This window comes from Zootoca vivipara, chromosome 12 (assembly GCF_965207765.1).
Source record: "Zootoca vivipara chromosome 12, rZooViv2.hap1.1, whole genome shotgun sequence".
Classification (NCBI taxonomy): domain Eukaryota; kingdom Metazoa; phylum Chordata; class Lepidosauria; order Squamata; family Lacertidae; genus Zootoca; species Zootoca vivipara.
Genome location: NC_142595.1, coordinates 23,355,685 through 23,376,667, shown reverse-complemented (window position 1 = coordinate 23,376,667; position 20,983 = coordinate 23,355,685). Strand labels below are relative to the sequence as shown.

Sequence of the window (20,983 nt, the reverse complement as noted above, 5' to 3'; positions counted from 1 at the left end):
CACAGTTTGACACAGGTAGAGTGTGTCATTCAAAAGCTTAACTTCTGGGGAAGTTAAGTTCTTCAGATGTTGTTGGATCCCAACTCTGCAAGTAGCCAGCAACGCCAATGGCCAGGGTTGATGGAAGTTGTAATCTGATAACATCTGGAAGGCCAAAGCTTCCCCACCCTTGTTCTATAGACTAACAAAATAATCCTCAACAATGAGGAACCTGTATCCCTGAACTACATCTCCCAGCATCCTTCACTGGTTGGGGCTGATGAGAGATGGAGTCCAGCGACTCTGTAGAGCAGAAGACTCTTAATCTCAGGGTTGTGGGTCCAAACCCCACATTGGGCAAAATATTGCTGAGTTGCAGGAAGTTGAACCAGATGACCCTCACGGTCCCTTCCAACTCTGATTCTATGGCGATGTTCCCCACCACCTGCTACACATGTTTAAAGGTAAAGGAAAAGGGACCCCTGACCATTAGGTCCAGTCGTGACCGATTCTGGGGTTGCGGCGCTCATCTCGCATTATTGGCCAAGGGAGCTGGCGTACAGCTTCCAGGTCATGTGGCCAGCATGACAAAGCCTCTTCTGGCGAACCAGAGCAGCACATGGAAATGCCATTTACCTTCCCGCTTGGAGCGGTACCTATTTATCTACTTGCTCTTTGACGTGCTTTCGAACTGCTAGGTTGGCAGGAGCTGGGACCGAGCAATGGGAGCTCACCCTGTCACGGGGATTCGAACCGCCGACCACCTGATCGGCAAGCCCTAGGCTCTATGGTTTAACCCACAGCGCCACCTGCATGTTTATTCAGAGGCAAATCCCACATTGTTCAATAGGGCTTCCTCCCATCTTGGTGTTTACAGAACTTCAGGCTGGTTCAAATAAGAAACCCAGGGATAGTTTTGCTTGTTCTGTCAGTATATCTTGTTCTAGCCCTCTTATTGGATAGAGAGGGGAAACTGAGGCCTCAGGCAACTGATTCCGAGTGTCATGAAATGGCAGCAAAGTTGTTTGATTTATTATCATTGTACTTTGATTGTCAGGGACGGGGAGAGATTCTTGTGGGACTGTATGCCTCAGGTACCAAAATAACTTGACTAACCTTGAGTACTTAAGGTACATGAGTTAGGTACATGAGCTTAGAAATGCTGATGATTAAGCAGTATACAAATGCCTTAAATATTATAATAATACCTAATTAAGAGGGTTGGACAAAGGCGCCATTTGCTGTTGACCTCAGGCAGCCAAATGTCCTGGAGGGCTGGCCACCCCTGCTACTTCAACGAGTCTCTCACATAGCTTGTGTCACACTCCCAGGACCTCTCTCAATCTCTTTGCCTGCATTTTTCTTTTCCAGACAATGTGTACAGAGAATGCTTTGCAAATGGGAGCTGGGCAATCCGCGTGAATTACTCCCAGTGTCAGGAGATCCTCACCGAGGAGGTATGAACTGTCCTACATTTCAAGTAGGGCTATATTTCATTATAAAGCGGCCATACCTTGCCTGAGTAACACAGCCCCTGGGATTCTCTATATAGAGGGCCAGATTAACTTTCACAATTTCTCTCAAAGATATTGCCCTACTCAAATGCTAGTCCTACTCAGACTCATTGAAATCAAGGAGCATGGCTAACTTGGGTCCATTAATTTCAGTGGCCCTACTCCGAGTAGGACTACCATTGGATGAGAGTACTGTATATCTTTACCTGTGTTCTTATCTTGTCAAGTGCCCTGAGCTCTTCGAATGAAGGGCAGTAAATAAACAGAATAAAATAAATAAATTTCACCCTGGCTTTTGAAAGTTAAGGTATTTTGCTTCCTGGGATCCACCTCTCCTTTTTTTGTTGTTTCATCTCCACACCAGTGTTTCCCAAACTTGGGTCTCCAGCTGCTTTCGGACTACAGTTCCCATCATCCCTGGCCACTGGTCTTGCTAGCTAAGGATGATGGGAATTGTAGTCCGAAAACAGCTGGAAACCAAAGTTTGGGAAACACTGCTCTAAGACTGTTCCGTTTTTGTTCGGAACTGTTTTATTTGTCTTCATAATTGTATGACTCTATTGTTGTAACCTGCCCTGGGACCTCATGATGAAGAACAAGTAAGAGATCTTATAAATAGAACAAAGTTGAAGCAGAGATTACACCTGCTGGATTTGTTTTAGCTCTAGAGCTGAATGACCCAATAGTTGGAATACTGATTCTGATTTTATTGATGCCTTTTAACCTCCGTGGATATATCAAGTGAGTATGCAAAGGAGGCTTTCCCAATGAACTAGGCTCTACAGATCAGATCTGTCGTCTTCTCTCTGCTTCTGCTCTTAATACTGTAGTACCCAGAATGTACCACCTTGCCATGCCTCATAGTGGGCTCACCTCGGGCTTGTGGTCACCTTAAACCTTCTGATTTGGGTCCCTACTAGGGTGATGACTTTTTTACAACCTCATTTCCCTGTATCATAATTTGATGAGCTTTCATTAAAGATTAGATAAAATCTTACTTTCAAAGAGATTTGATAAAAAAAAAACCTCACACACAAAAGGATTTAAACATATTTATTTATCAGGTTTTTTTTACCATTTTTGAAGTCACTGTAAGCAGATATAAAATTGAACCCAAGCTTTAGAGTCACATATAGGGTCATCAAACACACAAGGAAGCTTTTTTTAGCTGCAGTAACAGTATACTGTAGACTGTTTTGCTACCTCTCATGTAGGTTCTTTTCTCAGCATGCCCGGCAGGGTCTGCTGGCCTGAGTTTTGAGGTCCCAAAAAGGGGCTTTTACCTTGCGCAGGTGTGACATTTGTATACCCTATGTTGCTAAGAACACTCCCCATTGTGGAATGTGGTGTTGTGTCCAAATTTGATACGAAATATATATAGAATTGTTAATACAATTTTATGAAATGGTAAAACGGCATACAAAAAAATTAAAAACGGTTTGTGCGTAACCTTTTTAAATATTTCAATGGATTATACCTCATTTTAGTCATTAATAGGCAAAAGTTCATCCATTTGTGCTACAGGAAATAATTTTTAAGGGGAAAAAAATGAAAAAGTCATCACCCTAGTCCCTACTCTCAAGCCTGGCCCATGGATTCTGCCGTGGGGCAGAATGTCACTGCAGCTACGTAGCAACAGCCAGTGGCTGGTGCATATATTTCCTGACTATGCAGCTTGTGTGCGCGCATGTGTGTTTAGTGGAGGGGGACGAGAAGGAGGTGTGCAAGGAGTTTTCATGATGTAGCCATTATCTGGAAAATCCCAGAAGGCTGTCACTTAATTAGAATTTAGCAAAGGTTCCTGGAAACATGATATATCCGCAGCGGCAATTACATTTGACTGTCCCTGGGGGCTTGGGTTGAAGTCGCAGGAGAGGGCGGCTGGATAATTAAATTAGCCAACTGTCTTGCTGTGAAGCTTGCATCCATTCTGTGAATTAGCAATTAATGTGGGGTGGGGGGGAGAGAAATAGCTGTGCCCCCTCCTTTGTGAGAGAAGAAGTAGCATCTTAAACATCAGAAGGCTGCAAGTTGTTTTTCCCCACGTAGTACTCCGTTCCACATCTTTGAGGATCCCTCCTTCTACAACAGGATGGCCCATGTGGCCCTTGAGGCCTGTTTTGGTGGCCCTCAGAAACATTTGACACCCCTGCCCAGTGGTGCTGGGCTTTGATAAGTGAGTGCTGGGCTTTGGAAACAGGCATGAGGCTCTGACATGGTCGTAGGGTCTTCCTGCCTCCTTCCCAAATCCTAGTTAGCACTTTCCAAGCTTTGGGAAGTAGGTGAGATGGTCTAGGACCCTGCCAGGGTCTTGCACCTCCTTCCCAAAGCCCGGCAACCTCACTTAGCCAGCTTTGGAAAGGTGGCACAAAGGCTGGAGGAGGGCATCCAGTTTTGGCCCTGCTTCCCCTTCCCCTGGTGCAACAAGGCACTGTGTGGCCCACAGGTTCCATGTCAAAGCACTCTTGCAGTCCACTTCTACAAGCACTTTCATGTGACAAAACATTATGCCAATAAAGGCTGAATGAATGAATGAATGAATGTGGCAGACCAACCCTGCTTACCAGTCAGGCTGCTTGCCTTTCCTATATCGCTCCTATCAAGTCCAAATGCTACTCTTAGTAAAAAATGTCTTATTTCAGTTGAGTCTACTGATCTCAGCAGGAAGATGATATCTGAGCATGACTTCATCTACCAGACCCTTCAAGTGTCCCTATTTTCCAGGGACGTCCCTGATTTAGAGAAGCCATCACAGTTTCTGATTTGATTTCCACTTTTCCTTAGGATGTCCCTATTTTCATTGGAGAAATGTTGGAGGGTATGAAGTTATCCAACCCACCAAGCCGTCTGAAGGCAATCCTGTTTAGGGAAGGGGTTTTTTTTAAAAAAAAAAGTTTAATGCTTTATTATGTCTTTATGTATGTTGGAAGCTGCCTAGAGTGGCTGGGGCAACCCAGTAAGATGTATGGGGTATAAATTAGTAAAATAATCATTATGGAATGTGACATCCCTCTTTTCATTGTTGGAGGGTATGGCATTGTCTTCTTCCATCGATCATTGTGCACAGTTCTTCTCAGACCCTCTGATGCTCAGTATCCCTGGAGCTTGCCATTACTTAGTAAAATATATGGGAAGATGGTTCAGGAGTGGCGAAAGGAAGCTTCTTATTCCCACACATGTAAAGAACAGGAAGAACAGTTGTAGCTCAGTGGTAAAGCACATATTTTTCATGCAGAAGGTTCCAGATTTCAGTTATTGGTGCCTCCAAGAGGGCTGGGAAGATGTCTCCCTCCAAAACTATAGAGAGCTGCTGTCAGCCAGCATAGACATCGCTGAGCTACGTGGACCAATGGTTGGGCTCAGTGTAAAGCAACTTTTCGAACTGACTACCACTTATGCTGTTCCTTATAAAAGATCATTAGCTAAACCCAGAAGAGGAGGGAGGAGGAGATCATTTCACAGATGGTCTAAAGCAGGGGTCAGCAAACTTTTTCAGCAGGGGGCCGGTCCACTGTCCCTCAGACCTTGTGGGGGGCCGGACTATATTTTGGAGGGGGGGGGAAATGAACGAATTCCTATGCCCCACAAATAACCCAGAGATGCATTTTAAATAAAAACACACATTCTACTCATGTAAAAACACCAGGCAGGCACCACAAATAACCCAGAGATGTATTTTAAATAAAAGGACACATTCTACTCATGTAAAAACATGCTGATTCCCAGACCGTCTGCGGGCCTGATTTAGAAGGCGATTGGGCCGCATCCGGCCCCCGGGCCTTAGTTTGGGGACCCCTGGTCTAAAGGTTAACATGATGATAAAGGAGCTAAAGGGACCTGTGGCTCTCATGATGTTGCTAAGAGTCCGTTTCCCATCAATTGCAACCAGCGTTGCCCATGCTTAGGACTGATGGGAGTTGTAGTCCAGCAATGCCTAGAGGGCGCAAGATTCCCCCATCTCTGGTTTGAGGAAAGAGAAAGCATTGGATTCAGGGTAATGGCTAAGCAGATTCTGGTTGTTTAATGGAGGCTGCTTCCGGCACCGGCTAGTGAAACAAAGTAAGACTATCATGGCATTCTCTTTGGAGCATGGTTGGAAAGGTCTGAAGGAACTGGACTACAAATGATAGTTACTATACTATTGTAGCCCAATGCTGAACCTTTTTCTGCCTTTCCCTCTACAGAAGAGAAGCAAGTTGCACTATCATATTGCTGTCATCATCAACTACCTCGGGCACTGCATTTCCCTGGCAGCACTGATAGCTGCTTTTGTCCTCTTCATGCGCCTGAGGTGAGTCAGGCCAAAGGGCCCACAAGATCATTTGAAGCAGCCCTCGCCTGCCTGGGGGTCAGACCTGGCCAGCTACACCTGCCAGACAGCTGCGGTGGGAAACGGGGCGGGGGTGCCGGAGCGATCTTCGCACCACAGCGCCTGGGCGCCTGATACGCTTAAGACGGCCCTGCCTGACAGCACGGCCATGCTGATGGGAGTTGTAGTCCCAAAAGTATTTGGAGGGTGTGCCAGGCTGGGGAAGGATGATCTAAAAGTTAAAGAGGGACAGGGCAGTAACATGCAAGGGGAGGGGTTCTGCCTTGAGAGTGGAGTAGTTCATCATTTGGGACGTGCTTATGCTGCCATTTAGCACGCTCTTTCCTTCTCTCCTCCAGGAGCATCCGGTGCCTACGAAACATTATCCACTGGAACCTGATCACTGCCTTCATTTTGCGGAACGCCACGTGGTTTGTGGTCCAGCTCACCATGAATCCAGAAGTCCATGAAAGCAATGTGGTAGGTTCTCCTCAGCCTGGCCTCACATCTGGTGCTAGCAATTTGGCTTGGATGCCTGCTGGACTTTGAAGAACAAAAAAAGCAAGGGGGATCGAGAAACTTTCCCCATGACCTTTGAGGTCACTGCTTCTTGACCTGTTATATGAAAGTCAAGCCTAGAAAACATACATCTATATCAGGGTCTCCAGCTGATTTTGGACTACAATTCCCAGCATCCCTGACCACTGGTCCTGCTAGCTAGGGGTGATGGGAGTTGTAGTCCAAAAACAGCTGGAGACCCAAGTTTGGGAAACCCTGATCTATAGTGTAAAGCCCTAAGGTATTGTGAGCTAGTGATGATAGGGCATAGGTGCCAAGTTCCGGATTGAAAAATCCGGGATCAGCAGCGCCGCGGCACCGGAAGTCGCTTCTACGCACTTCCGGACATGCGTAGAAGCGACTTCTGGCGCTGCGGACATTTTGGAAATGGGGACAGCGGCATCGGAAGTTGCTTCTACGCATGTCCGGAAGTGTGTAGAAGCGACTTCCGGTGCCGGCGCGGCACCAGAAGAACATGGTCGTCGGCAGGAGCTCCGTAATCCGGGGGAATACGGGGTATTTTGCCATTCGGGACACCTGCGGGAAACGGTAAGAAAATAAGGGGGTTTCCCAGGGAAAACGGGGTACTTGGCAGCTATGTGATAGGGTTTCCATATTTCAAAAAATAAAAACCAGGACACCCAAAAAGTTGTTGAGCTTCCGCCCACAAAAAACATGCCAAAAAACACGAGTGACTTGCCTAAGATCCAGAACAAAATGCTGCCTTTTGGGAATTCCCCCCGGATGTCAATTCCACCTTTGAAATCCAGGTACAGTAATGTATGGAAAAATCCAGATGTTTGGCATCCCTAGGTGATGAGGCCTCTGGCAAAAGGCTGGAGCTGAGTGGTAGAGCATTTTGCAACATGTAGAAGGTTTCAGGGTCACTTCCTGGCTTCTCCAGGTAGGCCTAGGAATAAATGCTACCAATTAGTATATAGAGCAGCATGATCATGATCACTTTGCTTTAGCACCTTAAAAACACATGTCTTTAAGAGTTTAAAAGAGCCAGCCAATTAGGCCCATAAACCTGTCAGATATTTGCAAGTTAAACTGCAGGTATTTCACCATGACTGGTCCTAATGACATTCTAATCCAGGTATCTCCCTGTTGGACTTGCTGGCAGAAGCTAAGGCAGCGTGGCTGAGGCTGGGTGGAATTGCCGCCCCTAATTTTTAGAGGGTGCCATGTTGCTGAAGGCTGAGCCAAGCAACGCTTTCAAGTCTGTTGATCTGAGCTACCTGGCAGCTGAGGTTCAGCCGGGGTCTCCTTCGTGTGAAAAGAAGCTGAATTTCCATGAGCTCTCGCATCTTGAGAGTGATGCCATAGCTTATTTGCAGATGAGTTGAGCTATCTTGCAGTTGGCTTTGCTTCGATCTGAAGGGTTGGGATTTTTAAAGCCAAAGGATGGAGCCTCAGCCTCACTGTTTATGGATGTTCAGCCATCAGCAGGCGAAAGGGGACGACACTGAGCTGTTCAGAAGCGGCAGAGTAGCCTTGTGCTCATAGAGCAGGGGTAGGCAACCTAAGGCCCGTGGGCCGGATGTGGCCCAATCACCTTCTCAATCCGGCTGCAGACAGTCCGGGAACCAGCGTGTTTTTACATGAGTAGAATGTGTCCTTTTATTTAAAATGCATCAACGGGTTATTTGTGGGGCCTGCCTGGTGTTTTTACATGAGTAGAATGTGTCCTTTTATTTAAAATGCATCAACGGGTTATTTGTGGGGCCTGCCTGGTGTTTTTACATGAGTAGAATGTGTGCTTTTATTTAAAATGCATCTCTGGGTTATTTGTGGGGCATAGAAATTCATTCATTTCCACACACACACACACACCCAAAAAAAGATAGTCCGGCCCACCACATGGTCTGAGGGACGGTGGACCGGCCCACCGCTGAAAAAGGCTGCTGACCTGTCTCATAGAGGCTTGCTTTTGGCTAGGATTTGGGGGGCTGTTAACTCTTAATTCATCCATTCTGCCTGTTCCTCATCCCACACAGCCCTGGTGCCGCCTTGTCACAGCTGCCTACAACTACTTCCATGTCACCAATTTCTTCTGGATGTTTGGCGAGGGCTGCTACCTTCACACGGCCATCGTCCTCACCTATTCCACAGACAAGCTGAGGAAATGGATGTTCATCTGCATTGGCTGGTGTGAGTGGCAGGGGGGGGGGGCTGTAGCATATCCTGCAGGGCAGCCAGGCAACAAAGGGCTAGCTCAGTCGGTAGTATACGACACTCGCCACCTCAAGGTTGTGGGTTCTAGTTCCATGTTGGCCGAAAGATTCCTGCACCGCAAGGGGGTTGGATTAGACTCGGAACTCCGCTGATGTTCAGGAGAACTTTTTTGTTTATCGTGTAAAAGAGGGTAACCAAAATGGTCAAAGGCCTGGAAACGATGCCTTATGAGAAACGGCTTAGGGAGCTGGGTATGTTTAGCCTGGAGAAGAGAAGGTTAAGGGGTGATATGATAGCCATGTTCAAATATAGTAAAGGATGCCATATAGAGGAGGGAGAAAGGTTGCTTTCTGCTGCTCCAGAGAAGCGGACACGGAGCAATGGATTCAAACTTCAAGAAAGAAGATTCCACCTAAACATTAGGAAGAACTTCCAGACAGTAAGAGCTGTTTGGCAGTGGAATTTGCTACCAAGGAGTGTGGTGGAGTCTCCTTCTTTGGAGGTCTTTAAGCGGAGGCTTGACAGCCATCTGTCAGGAATGCTTTGATGGTGTTTCCTGCTTGGCAGGGGGTTGGACTGGATGGGCCTTGTGGTCTCTTCCAACTCTATGATTCTATGTATACCTTTTCAGAATCTGAAAGTACATTCTGGAGTTAAGCCATAGGGACTGAGTGCGAGTAAGCCCGGTGTGCCTTTGTTATACGCTCAGAGGCACCGTCATGCATTCTAGTATGGGCAACAGGGCCCGAGGCTGAGCTGCGATGATTCCAGGGGCACAAATTAACCTATCCGCTCTGCAGGTGCTCAGAAGCAGTCTCATTCTCACTCATTATAGGAGCACTGAGCCCTCAGGCAAGAAAAAACAGGCTCTGCGTCTGAGCTTAGGAAATAGCACCGTGAAAGTTCCGCTCAGTATGGGTGGGTACCTGAGCTGAGGCCACATATCCCATTTGCTCCCTCAACTACCGCAACCCCTTGCCTTGATGCTAGGTCATTCCTCGCCAGATGCCCTGAGACCTGTCTTTGCTTTCATCCACAGGCATCCCTTTCCCCATCATCATCGCTTGGGCCATTGGGAAACTCTACTATGACAACGAGAAGTAAGTCACTCTTCCCCGCCCCCATCCCGCTTTTCTGCTGCTATGGTAATGGCTTCTAGAGCAGGCTTGCACAGCCTTGGAGTGGGTGCTATGGAGGGATCTGGGGGTGGAAGGAGGGAAGCTCTGGTGGCATTTCTCCGCTTTGCACAAAGGCAATCAGGAGGAGACCTGGGGGAGATTTTAGCAGACGAGCAAGAAATCGGGATTGGCCTTGCTTACAGGCAAGCAGTGTTCTTCCCCCACTCTGCGAACGACCACCCCAACCTCCCATGAACCAAACAAAAAGCTGTTTACCTGCACCAAGAATGTGGATCCCAAACTTTTTGGAGGCCACCGCTCCTTTATTTCCAATGTTAGGGCAAAATTCTGGGTGCAAGAATGCTCAGCCACCCAGCTCATCAGGCAAGGGCCTGTGGTCGTTGCGGAGTATAAAAGGAAGGAGTCCAGCCATGATCCAGAGCAAACAGCAAGGTTTATTACTGTGCAGCAGGTTCAATGCCAGACTGAACACTGTGAACAGGGCTGCAAGAACTTTTAAAAGTTCCCACCACCATCCCATAATGCACATTGAAAGCATCATACATACATCACTTGTGACAGGGTAAAACGTCAGAAAAGGGGAAGGTGCAAGGGGCATTAGCATACAGGTAAACAGGAGGTAAACAGGATTAACATAAGGTAACAATGCACGATGTCCCAGGACATTGATAAGCAAGTACCAGTAAGTATCTGGGAAGGGATCCTTGAGTACCTGGTGGAGAAAAACAATGGGTCCAGGTGTGTGTATTGCCTCTGGCTTCGGAGGGTCGGGAATGGCAGGAGATGGTACCTGAATGCATTATGGATATGCAGAGGAGCACCACCCTGGCTACGTGACCTCTTGCTTAAAGGATTATGGCTGTTCCCTGCATCCCTGAGAGCCCTTGGCCAGAGTCGCAAAAGGGGGTTTCATTCAGAAATACAGATACACGGTATTCATTCATAAAGAAATATGGTTACATAGAGTCTCAGGCAACCGAGAAAGGGTAGGAAAGGGAGCCTTTATTACACAGGGCTTGATCTTGAGGGGTTCGTGTTGGTGCGATACTAGAGTGGTGTTGTAGGATCAGACGGGGTCCCCTTGAGGTCATTTGTGCCAATCTTGATTCCCAAATGAAGCCCCGTTTGGGTGCCCCCCCCTATAAAATTCCCTGACACCATAAACTCACCCCAGGGGCCCCTAACCTATAATTAGCATTACTCAGAATAGTAAAATGCACCACCCACTAAGGGAGATGATAATGCAATGAAATTTGAAACAGTGTCAATTAATTTTGCACGTGCATTCAAAGTCCAATTACTTAGTTTCATTAATTCAGCAATACTGATGAATGCTTGATCCAGTGATACCAGCTTTTCAAAGTCTGGTAGTCACTTACATCTCCAGCACCCCCTGCCACCTTTGGGCACCCTCCTAAGTAATCTTGCCATCCCTCGGGGGGCAGTACCACCCACTTTGAGAACCGTGGGTGCTTAAATTTCAGAGATACAGTGGTACCTCTACTTACGAATGACTCGATTTACGAATGTTTCTACTTACGAATGGAGCTCCGCCCGCCATCTTGGATGCTGTTTAGATAGGATTTTTTCTGCTTACGAATTTTTAGATAGGGCTGCTTCGACTTATGATTTTTTTTCTCCCAATGCATTCCTATGGAATTCAACTTACAAATTTTTTCAACTTACAAATGTGCGGAACGCATTAAATTCGTAAGTAGAGGTACCACTGTATCCTAGTCCCAATGGATGGGATTAGTTCAGGGAATGGAAAACTCTGACCGGTGGGCCAGATTAGGTACTCCCCATTAGGCCCATGAGATTGTTCTGCCAAGCCCACCTGCCTTTCACCTGATGTCACATGTCAGATGTGAGGCAGGTAAAGCAATGGCTGGGCCAAAAAGAAGCCCGTAGGACCAGTGCCCTGCTTGGCTCTCTCCTAGCCCCAACAATCAGCTTGTTGTCAGGGCTTCGAGGGCCGTGTATCCACCCAGGGCGAAAGCAACTCACCTGACATGATTACGATGTCAGGTGATTGACAAGTGGGCGGCCACTTGTGGGAGTGTTGCAAGCAACTTAGAATCAGGAAAACAGTGCGGGAGTGGAAGAGGATTAACCCACCCTTTCCCCAAGCGCTGCATTTCAAACCCAGCTTGCTCTCCCCACCCACCCCTTGCAGCTACTTTTATAAGAAATAGCATTTTTGAACAAGCTAGAAGTCCCACCCCAAATTTCCTAACCTCTCTGCGTCCTTTGGCCCTTCGTAGTGGGTTGAGCAGAGGTGAAGGCATGAACGTTCAGCGCGCTCCCCGATTCTTTGTTCTGTAGCTAGAGAAAGTAGGCTAAAATAGGGAAATTCAGCAAATCTAGACAAATTTGCACAATTTATGGAGGTAGCAGAATTAAACTACTTGCTGATTTATTTTTTAAAGTGTAAACACAGCACTGGGCATTGCTAATGAAACACCATAGTGGGAGGTCCCACCCAGCTAAACCAGCCTGGGATTTAATGAGAGGAGCTTAATGGCCTTTCCCTCTGGGCCCTTGATCCTGCTTTTCCAGTGACTTGCTAATGGAAGACATAGCAGCCCCCTGGCAAGTTGCTTCCATAGCTATTAATTACGCAGGCGTGCAGCATTGATTTGGGCTAGCCGCCATTTGCCTTAATTATCAGCCATGGCTTCTCGCTTTCAAGCTAAGTCCTGGCTATGGCTATGACTGAAACCAGTTACCCACCCTCTTGTTTAATAATAATAATAATAATTTTGTTATGTACTGAGCTGAATCCTACAACAATAGGATCCAGAATGCAGCAGTCTGATTGGTCCGCAGGAGCCACCCAATCCAGCTCCAGGTGGAAGTGAATCAGCAACCTGATTGGCCTGCAGGAGCAGCCAATCAGGCTGCTGGCAGAAGTCAATCCGCAACCTGATTGGCCCACAGTGCAGCCCTGAAGTAGCCATTCACGCAAGGCCCATTATGTAAATAATGTTTATAAGCAGATGTTTGGGGGGAAAGAGCCATTCTTCTCTTCTTCCTCTATTGCTACTACAAGCTGAATAAAGAGCATGAAATTCACTCTGAGTATATTTCAAATTTATTGTCCGTGACATTTATACCCCGCCCATCTGGCTGGGTTTCCCCAGCCACTCTGGGCAGCTTCCAACAAAACAATAAAATACAAAAATCTATTAAACATTAAAAGCTTCTCTAAACAGGGCTGCCTTCAGATGTCTCCTAAAAGTCTGGTAGTTGTTGTTCTCTTTGACATCTGGTGGGGGGGGCGCTCCACAGGGCAGGTGCTACTACCGAGAAGGCCCTCTGCCTGGTTCCCTGGAACTTGGCTTCTGAGCGCTGGACCTCAGTGTCCGGGCAGAACAATGGGGTGGAGACGCTTCTTCAGGTATACTGGACCGAGGCCGTTTAGGGCTTTAAAGGTCAGCAGCAACACTTTGAATTGTGCTTGGAAACATACTGGGAGTTTGGGGTTCTGAGCCACTTAGAAAGGTCTTCTTGGCGGGTTTTTTATAAAAACGTTCTTTCCCCTGACACCTTTCCCTGCCTTTCTCAGCAACTACAGTCTTGAGGGGTGGTGAGTGATGACAGTAACTCAGATTATGAGGGTCAAGCTGGGCGATGCAATAAATGCATGATTTCGTGTGTCTTGCTTTCAGAAAGAAAGAAAGAAAGAGAGAGAGAGAGAGAGAGAGAGAGAGAGAGAGAGAGAGAGAGAGAGAGAAAGAAAGAAAGAAAGAAAGAAAGAAAGAAAGAAAGAAAGAAAGAAAGAAAGAAAGAAAGAAAGAAAGAAAGAAAGAAAGAGACAGTGGGCCTGATCAGGGTAGGGGTACGATGCATGGGTAGGGGTGGTGGTTTCATTTTCTCTCCCAACTTCTCCTTCCCAGCTGCACTTGTTTCATTTTCTTCCCCAAAGCTGCTATTTGTTTTGACAGGGAAGCCTGACATTGGTGGTAGCAGCTGTTTCCCTCTGGGAGCAAACAGCAGTATTGGGGTGTAGGGGTGTGGGTGATTATTTTCACTGGGACCATGGCGTGGGAGGAAGGGTTAAAAACCACCCCTTCCCCTGCACCATGTTCCTGATCCTGACACTTACTCTATCCCTAAATATGCTGGCTGTTTGTTTTCATCAAATAGATGTGTGTGTGAAATGTGCCGTACATTTTTCATTTTATCCAGTCTAGGCCATGGTCTTCCAGCCTTGAAGCTCTTCTTCCTTCATCCTGCATGCATTAGGAGGAGGTTTTGGCCAAGGAAAAGCACTCCGCCCATGCCCAGAGATGCTCTTTCTTTATTATATCCTGCATTAGAAATGGATTTGAGGCCTGGACTCTGGTTCAGCTTCAACCGTGGGCGAAGTTAAATCCTCAATGTGGTTTCTTTGTGCTCTGCATTCTGAATTACAGGTGCTGGTTTGGAAAACGAGCAGGGATTTATACTGACTACATCTACCAAGGTCCCATGATACTGGTGCTGTTGGTAAGAGCGGAAGTTCCTTCCTTCCCACTCTCAACACTTTTTGGGGGCGCAGTGCGGGGGGGTGGGGGTGGAGGCTGCTTTTGTGGCTAAGGTGATGTACGAACAAAAGAGGCCAAGACTCCAGTACCTTTTCACAATTGTGCAGAAATGGGAGCGTTGGCAGCAAAAGCTGATCATAGGGGCTGGGTAAATCTGCACTAAAATTTCCTATTCTACCCAAATACAGTAGCTCTGTCCTTCTCTTGCATCAGGTCCTTCTGGAAATAACCCCCTTGCAGTTTTGCTGTTTTTTGCAGAATGCCTAGGAGGGACAGTTTTTTTTAATTTATTTTCAGCCAAACTAGATGTGATGCAAGCCGTGCATGAAGTTAAACCTGTCCTGATAGTTTCATCTTCACACATCTTAGATGGGAGGGAACCAGAGGCGTCACCTTGGGCTGAACATTAGGGGGGCCCAGCAACATGGCACACACGTGACATGGCATGCCTGTGACATCACATGCCCAACATGCGCATAGTTGCGAGGAGGCCTTGCCCAGTGCTGCGCAGCTTCAATAGCCACAGTTTTCCTCCTCTCTCACACTCTGGAGGAGCCTGATTTTGATGCTGTGCTGGCTCAGCTGTTCGGCCTCCTCCACCCCCTCAACATTTGCAGGGCTGAGACCCCTGCTAAGGAACATTGAGGGGTGTGACGACAGTCTTCCCCCTAGAGTCGGCACTCCTGGAGGGGACTCTGTATTTCCCCTGCAGGGAAAAAAGTTTAAAGGGGACAATTTCCAGAGGACACTGGCCCACAAGGGAATGTTAAGCAGAACCTCCTCCATGTTGTTGTTTAGTCGTTTAGTCATGTCCGACTCTTCGTGACCCCATGGACCATAGCACGCCAGGCACTCCTGTCTTGCACTGCCTCCCGCAGTTTGGTCAAACTCATGTTGGTAGCTTTGAGAACACTGTCCAACCATCTCGTCCTCTGTCGTCCCCTTCTCCTAGTGCCCTCCATCTTTCCCAACATCAGGGTCTTTTCCAAGGATTCTTCTCTTCTCATGAGGTGGCCAAAGTATTGGAGCCTCAGCTTCACGATCTGTCCTTCCAGGGAGCACTCAGGGCTGATTTCCTTAAGAATGGATAGGTTTGATCTTCTTGCAGTCCATGGGACTCTCAAGAGTCCTCCAGCACCATAATTCAAAAGCACCATAATTCAAAACCTCCTCCATATGGCAGATATTAATATTGTGCACGCAGTATCCATAAAAGCTGACTCCCTTTGGAATAAAAATTGTCCAGACTCGTAATTATTAGTCAAAGCTTTACTAACCAAACTTCTTCCAAAACAGGTACAAAAGAATCAATGGTACACCCAGAAAGTCATATAAAGCATGTTCGTATCCAAGCATAGGTTCTTAAATATATAATTACAACCAAAGCTGAGATCAGTGCACTGTCTTCCCATAGCCTGCATTACACTGCATCCAACCTGGAGAGGCTTCTTACCACATCCTTCTTTCAGTATGCCTGGGAACAAAAGGCAACCCCCTTCAAAATGGCAGATTTGCAATTGAATACCTTAGTCATGTGGTCTAAAGTTAAACACTCACGTGAGCGCTAGCAGAAAACAACAGCAGTTAATTATCAACCCAGCTAGAGGCTAAGAGAGAGCTTCCTTCTAGCTGAGTATACGCCAGTGGAATTTTCCGATGTTAAACCCTTACCAACATGCATACTGACATTCTGCATTTCAGTGTGTGATTAAACAATTATGCTTAGCACTCCACACCCAGGGTGGCCCGAAGGAGGGGATTCTTGCACCTTTAACAAGTTGCATAGCAAAGGGAATTTTCAGCTGACAGAGCCCACGTGACAAGCTCCACCTGCTGAAATAAACAACTATTAAAGGTGCTGGAGCCCCCATCCCTGTTTTGTATTTGACCACCTGATCCGCATCAAATTCAGATATGGTTTTTAAATTACACATCTAATTGGGCTCTTCCTTCCATCTATTCCACACACACACACTCTCTTCCTTTCCTATTGCTTTTGCCATCTTGGCACACTTTCTATCTTGCGCGAGCTCAACACTACCACTGGCACTGCTACAAACTGAACACAGCACAATTCGCACACCTCCCCTGCCTCCAGCAAATTTACTAATGATGTTATTTGATGAGGATAATAGCAGCCGCTATCAGGCAGCCTGGGCTGATGCAGAGGCCTGGGGGGAAAGTCGGAGGCGATTTGTCTAGTTAGAGTTGCCTGCCGCACCGCCTGAGGAGACTGCTGCCGCCTCTGCCCTCTGCAACCCTTCCTGAATCCTCATGCCTAATTTCCCTCAGGATTAGTGTTTCTGGAGGAGGCCAGAGAGCGAAAGAAGGCATGAGGGTTCCTCGCGCATTATCTGGACAAACGTTGAAATCAAAGCAGCCTTTCTCCAGGAGAACTTTTGGTCTGAGCTGGGCTCAATCCCACTCTTCCAACGTTATCTCATTCTCTCTTTGTCAGGGACAAAGTAAAGTAGGGCAGGGTCTTCATTACCTCTTCAGAAACCCTGAATCACCTCCCAGCATTCCTTTGTTCTGTTAGAAGAGGCTATTTTTTTTATAAAAAAAAAACAAATTAAGCCTTTTCTTCTTTTTTAAAGCTTCCACCTCCTCGCTGCAAGCAACGAGGAACTCCACGTAGGTGAGGGGGCTGGCGCGGGAAGGACAGATCACTCCTTCTGTCCCTCTGCCCGTCTGCTTGACGGACAGCAACTTTTGAACAAGCCCACTAAGAGGCTAGCAGCTTGCGTTTCCATCTTGGTTGCAGAGGAGGGACGTTCTACTGGCCTCTTAGCACACTGGCAACTTTGGCTTACTGACAAGGCTGGAGTAATACTACTGTACAGTGCTCGCTAGGGACCCAGGTGGCGCTGTGGGTTAAACCACAGAGTCTAGGGCTTGCTGATCAGAAGGTCGGCGGTTCGAATCCCTGCAACGGGGTGAGCTCCCATTGCTCGGTCCCAGCTCCTGCCGACCTAGCAGTTCGAAAGCACATCAAAGTGCAAGTAGATAAATAGGGACCGCTCTGGCGGGAAGGTAAACGGCGTTTCCGTGCGCTGCTCTGGTTCGCCAGAAGCAGCTTTGTCATGCTGGCCACATGACCTGGAAGCTGTCTGTGGACAAACGCCGGCTCCCTCGGCCTATAGAGCGAGATGAGTGCCGCAACCCCAGAGTCGGACATGACTGGACCTGATGGTCAGGGGCCCCTTTACCTTTTACAGTGCTCGCTATAATGAAAAGCAAGCCCAAACGCATAAGAACACACCTGAGGGGTTTTGTGGCATTACTACAGAACCCAGAAAGCTCCATTTCATATATAGGTGCGATCCATTTCACATGCTGATGTCACTCCCAAAACACAAACGTAAACGTGTAAGTGTGTGTGTTTGTGTGTGTTTGTGTGTGTGTGTGTGTAATCTTGTTATAAAGAGATGTGGAACATTTTAAGAACTTTCCCAGCAGGGTGTGGCAGCATAACCCTAACCATGTCTACTCAGAAGTAAGTCCTGCTGAATTCAGTGGGACTTACTCCCAGATAAGTGGGTTTGGGATTTCGTAGGCTTTTAAACCCATTGTGTGAACCTGACTTGAGAAGTACAAGGTGAGTGAAATGATGCGAATAAGGGCTGCTTCTCAGGTAAAGGAATCCAGTTTTCAAATGTTCCTCTCTTCCCACGGAAGGAGGTCCTTAAAAAAAAAAAAAGCAAGAGATGCATCTTTCTTGTGACATGCTTCCCCCCTAAAAATTTTCCAATGTTTTGAAAACTGGTTTAAAAACTGCTGCAGGGATTTGTTGGGGTGGGGTGGTAACTTATGAGTTGGTGACGTTGAGGCATCGGGCATCCCCCATAACCAGCTTCTCCCTAGTTCTGTCTGGGGATCTGCAAAACAATTTTTATTTATTTTTTACTCCTTAAGACAGGAGTATATATATATAGTGCTGTCTTGCCCACCCCTGCAACTCTTAAAATGTTAGATCTGTCTTTACTTATAGCTGTGGGCCAAAACAAGAGGGTTCGACAAATACAAAACGCTGCCAGTGGAATGAAATGTCATTGACCTAATTTATCAGCAAAACCATCAATCACATTTGCTTTAACAAACTGCTCTGCAACAAGAAGTAATTCAGCATTTGCTGGCAGGCCAATAAAACAACCCAGCTTGAAATGGGAGGAAACCCTCTACATTTCTAATCTTCGCAAACAGTGGACAGCCCAAACTGTAAGGAGAGATGGAGCTTCTGCAGCCAGTGAAACAGATTGCAAACTGCCATGTACAAATCACTGTGGCCTTAATCAGGAAATAATATTACTGTACACACCTACCTTGCTTTTCCTAAAGGAGCTTGGCATATTTTGGGGAGACGGATCAATTATCTGAGAGGGTTTATTTTGCATCACACCCAGGATGTGGTTGTCACTATCCCCACCCCACCCCCACTCCTTATTTCCACTCCTAAGAAGCATTGAATCCGAAGTCCAACTAAGCCCTGAAGACTTTTAAAGCAAGATTAGATTTCAGATTAATGTTATTCTGTCAGATGAAATAATGGACATTTGTTTTTGCAATACCTGAGAGAGTAGCTCCCCCTGGTGGAAGAGAGAGTAAACCGGACTGGAAATGTTACTTCTGTTGAGATCCATTTGGGTGGTTCTCAAGCACAGACTGATTTTGAAAACTTGCCCTAGAGAACAAGTGTGCAGGGGCGTACAAAGGGGTGGGGGGTGCCCTGTGTGCCACCCTGACGGGGGGTGACAATATGGCGGGCAGCACTTGTCACTGCGGGGCCTGCAGCGCACATGGGCCATGTGTCTTGGCACCCGCAGGCTCCATGCTGTCTGCCCCCCCCCAGCTGTAGGGCAGCTGATGCCCTGCTGTGTGCCCTGTCCCTATGTGTGCCATATGGGCGGTTCACCCCACCCTGGGTGCCTGAAAGGCTTCCTCCGCCACTGCAGGTGTGTTTTGCCTCCACCTTGGAATCTTCGTTGTTAGCATGTATAAAAACAATGACATATTTTCCAGGGCGTCCTACAAATCCAGTGCTCCTAAATGTTGATAACTGATAAGCATTTCAAAACTTAACGTAAAAAGAGGCATAAAGTTATTCAAAATAACTTCATGCCTTGCCTTTCTACCATGTACTCAAGGAAATTGCTATGCATCCACCAAAACCACGTATTTGGACCATATTGCAATAGCAGATTTTTGCAACTAGGCTACTAGTGATCAACCAGGAAAGTAGGAAATAATCTGGGTTGGGGGGGGCGGCAAGAGAGTTGCATTGGTTGGCAAGGGAAAAATAGGTATAAAAGTAGAATTCCCTGGATGCCAAGATCGAGGTTTGGGGCAAGAATACTTTGGTGAGAGAACCCCAGCAGAGTTTTAAAATCACAAAATAAACAGCAAACTAAAGTGTGGAAATATAGGCTTTTAGACCTTTATGGCTTTCTAAGTTCCTTCCAAAGTCCCCCTCTTCCTATAACATAGAAAAATACCACAGGTCTAATAAGTTTAAAATGGTTTACTTACAAACGCTCCAAAGGTCAGGTTCATCTGCTTTTCCATACAGCAGTTAGAAAACACAGGCAGTAAAACTTGGCTTAGTTACAGTAGTGAAAGTTTCCAAATTATTATATAGTACAGGAACTCAGGAAAAGCTTGTTAGAGCCATGCTGTCTGAACTGAAGCAACCAGCTTAGACCTCTCTACAAGCTGAGTTTCTCAGGTAGACTGGGAGAGAACAATAGGCCTGATTACCTTCATCCCAAGGTGAGGGGGAGTGACCTAGCTAAGCCTGGCAGGGCAGCTTACTCTATGGTGTTAACCCCTTCATGCATTAATTTGACTTAAGCATGTTGGTTATATGAGGCTGGTTATCCCCAAAGTTGGCTGATACCTCACCCTGCCCCCTAGGACACTTTGCACTCACCACACGGAGCCAATCGTGTGTACAAATTGTTTTCATCATGGTCCATCATATAGACTGGTGGGGGGAAATGCCCACAACCTGAAGCTTCTTGTACATTTGTACTGGTTTGTTTTTTTAATGGAAAAGTGGGATAGAAACATTTTAATAATCAATAAAAGTAATGTATACAAAGGGCTCCGGATACTTGAAATCCAAATAAGTAGGGCAGAGCAGGGCAGTGACATCTCCTATCCCGGGGATGGGGAACCTGTGGCCATCCAGATGTGGGGGTTTTTATTACATTTATATCCTACTTTTCTTCCAAGGAGCTTCAGGTGTTGTGTGTGGTTTTCTCCCTCCCCTTTTTATCCCCACGAAAACCCCGCATGGTAGGTTTGGCTGAGAGATGGAGACTGGCCCAAGGTCACCCAGAAAGCTTCATGGCTGAGAGGATCTGAACCCTGGTTCCCCAAATCCTAATTCAGCACTCTAACCACTACGCCACACTGACTGTCAATGCCTTGGACTCCCAACTCCCATAAGCCCCAGTATGGCAAATGGCTAAGCAATTATAGGAGTCCAACATTATTTGGAGGCCCACATGTTCCCCATCTCTGCCTTACCTCTAGGCCAGGGTTAGCCAATTTGGTTGGACAGCAGCTCCCACCATCCCTGACCTTCATCCATGATGGCTGGGACTGATGAGAGTTGCATTCTGACAGCATCTGCAGAGCATCACCTTGACTACTTCTGCTTGGCTTCCTAGTGGATGGAACTGGGGGGGGGGGGAATACACCTGACATAAGCCTCGGCCCAGCACTGTATACCTGAAGGAGCATCTCCACCCGCATTGTTCTGCCTGGACACTGAGG

General features: G+C 46.9%; 1 protein-coding gene across 1 annotated transcript in view; it reads left to right on the top strand.

The window, feature by feature from the left end:
- CRHR1 (corticotropin releasing hormone receptor 1) overlaps positions 1-20,983 on the top strand; it is a 71,782-nt gene that overhangs the window by 46,634 nt on the left and 4,165 nt on the right. The window contains exons 5-10 of the mRNA XM_035135283.3: positions 1,351-1,436; positions 5,678-5,784; positions 6,162-6,282; positions 8,361-8,514; positions 9,578-9,638; positions 14,096-14,168. Of these exons, the coding sequence (XP_034991174.3) occupies positions 1,351-1,436; positions 5,678-5,784; positions 6,162-6,282; positions 8,361-8,514; positions 9,578-9,638; positions 14,096-14,168 (602 nt within the window). The remainder of the gene's footprint in view (positions 1-1,350; positions 1,437-5,677; positions 5,785-6,161; positions 6,283-8,360; positions 8,515-9,577; positions 9,639-14,095; positions 14,169-20,983) is intronic.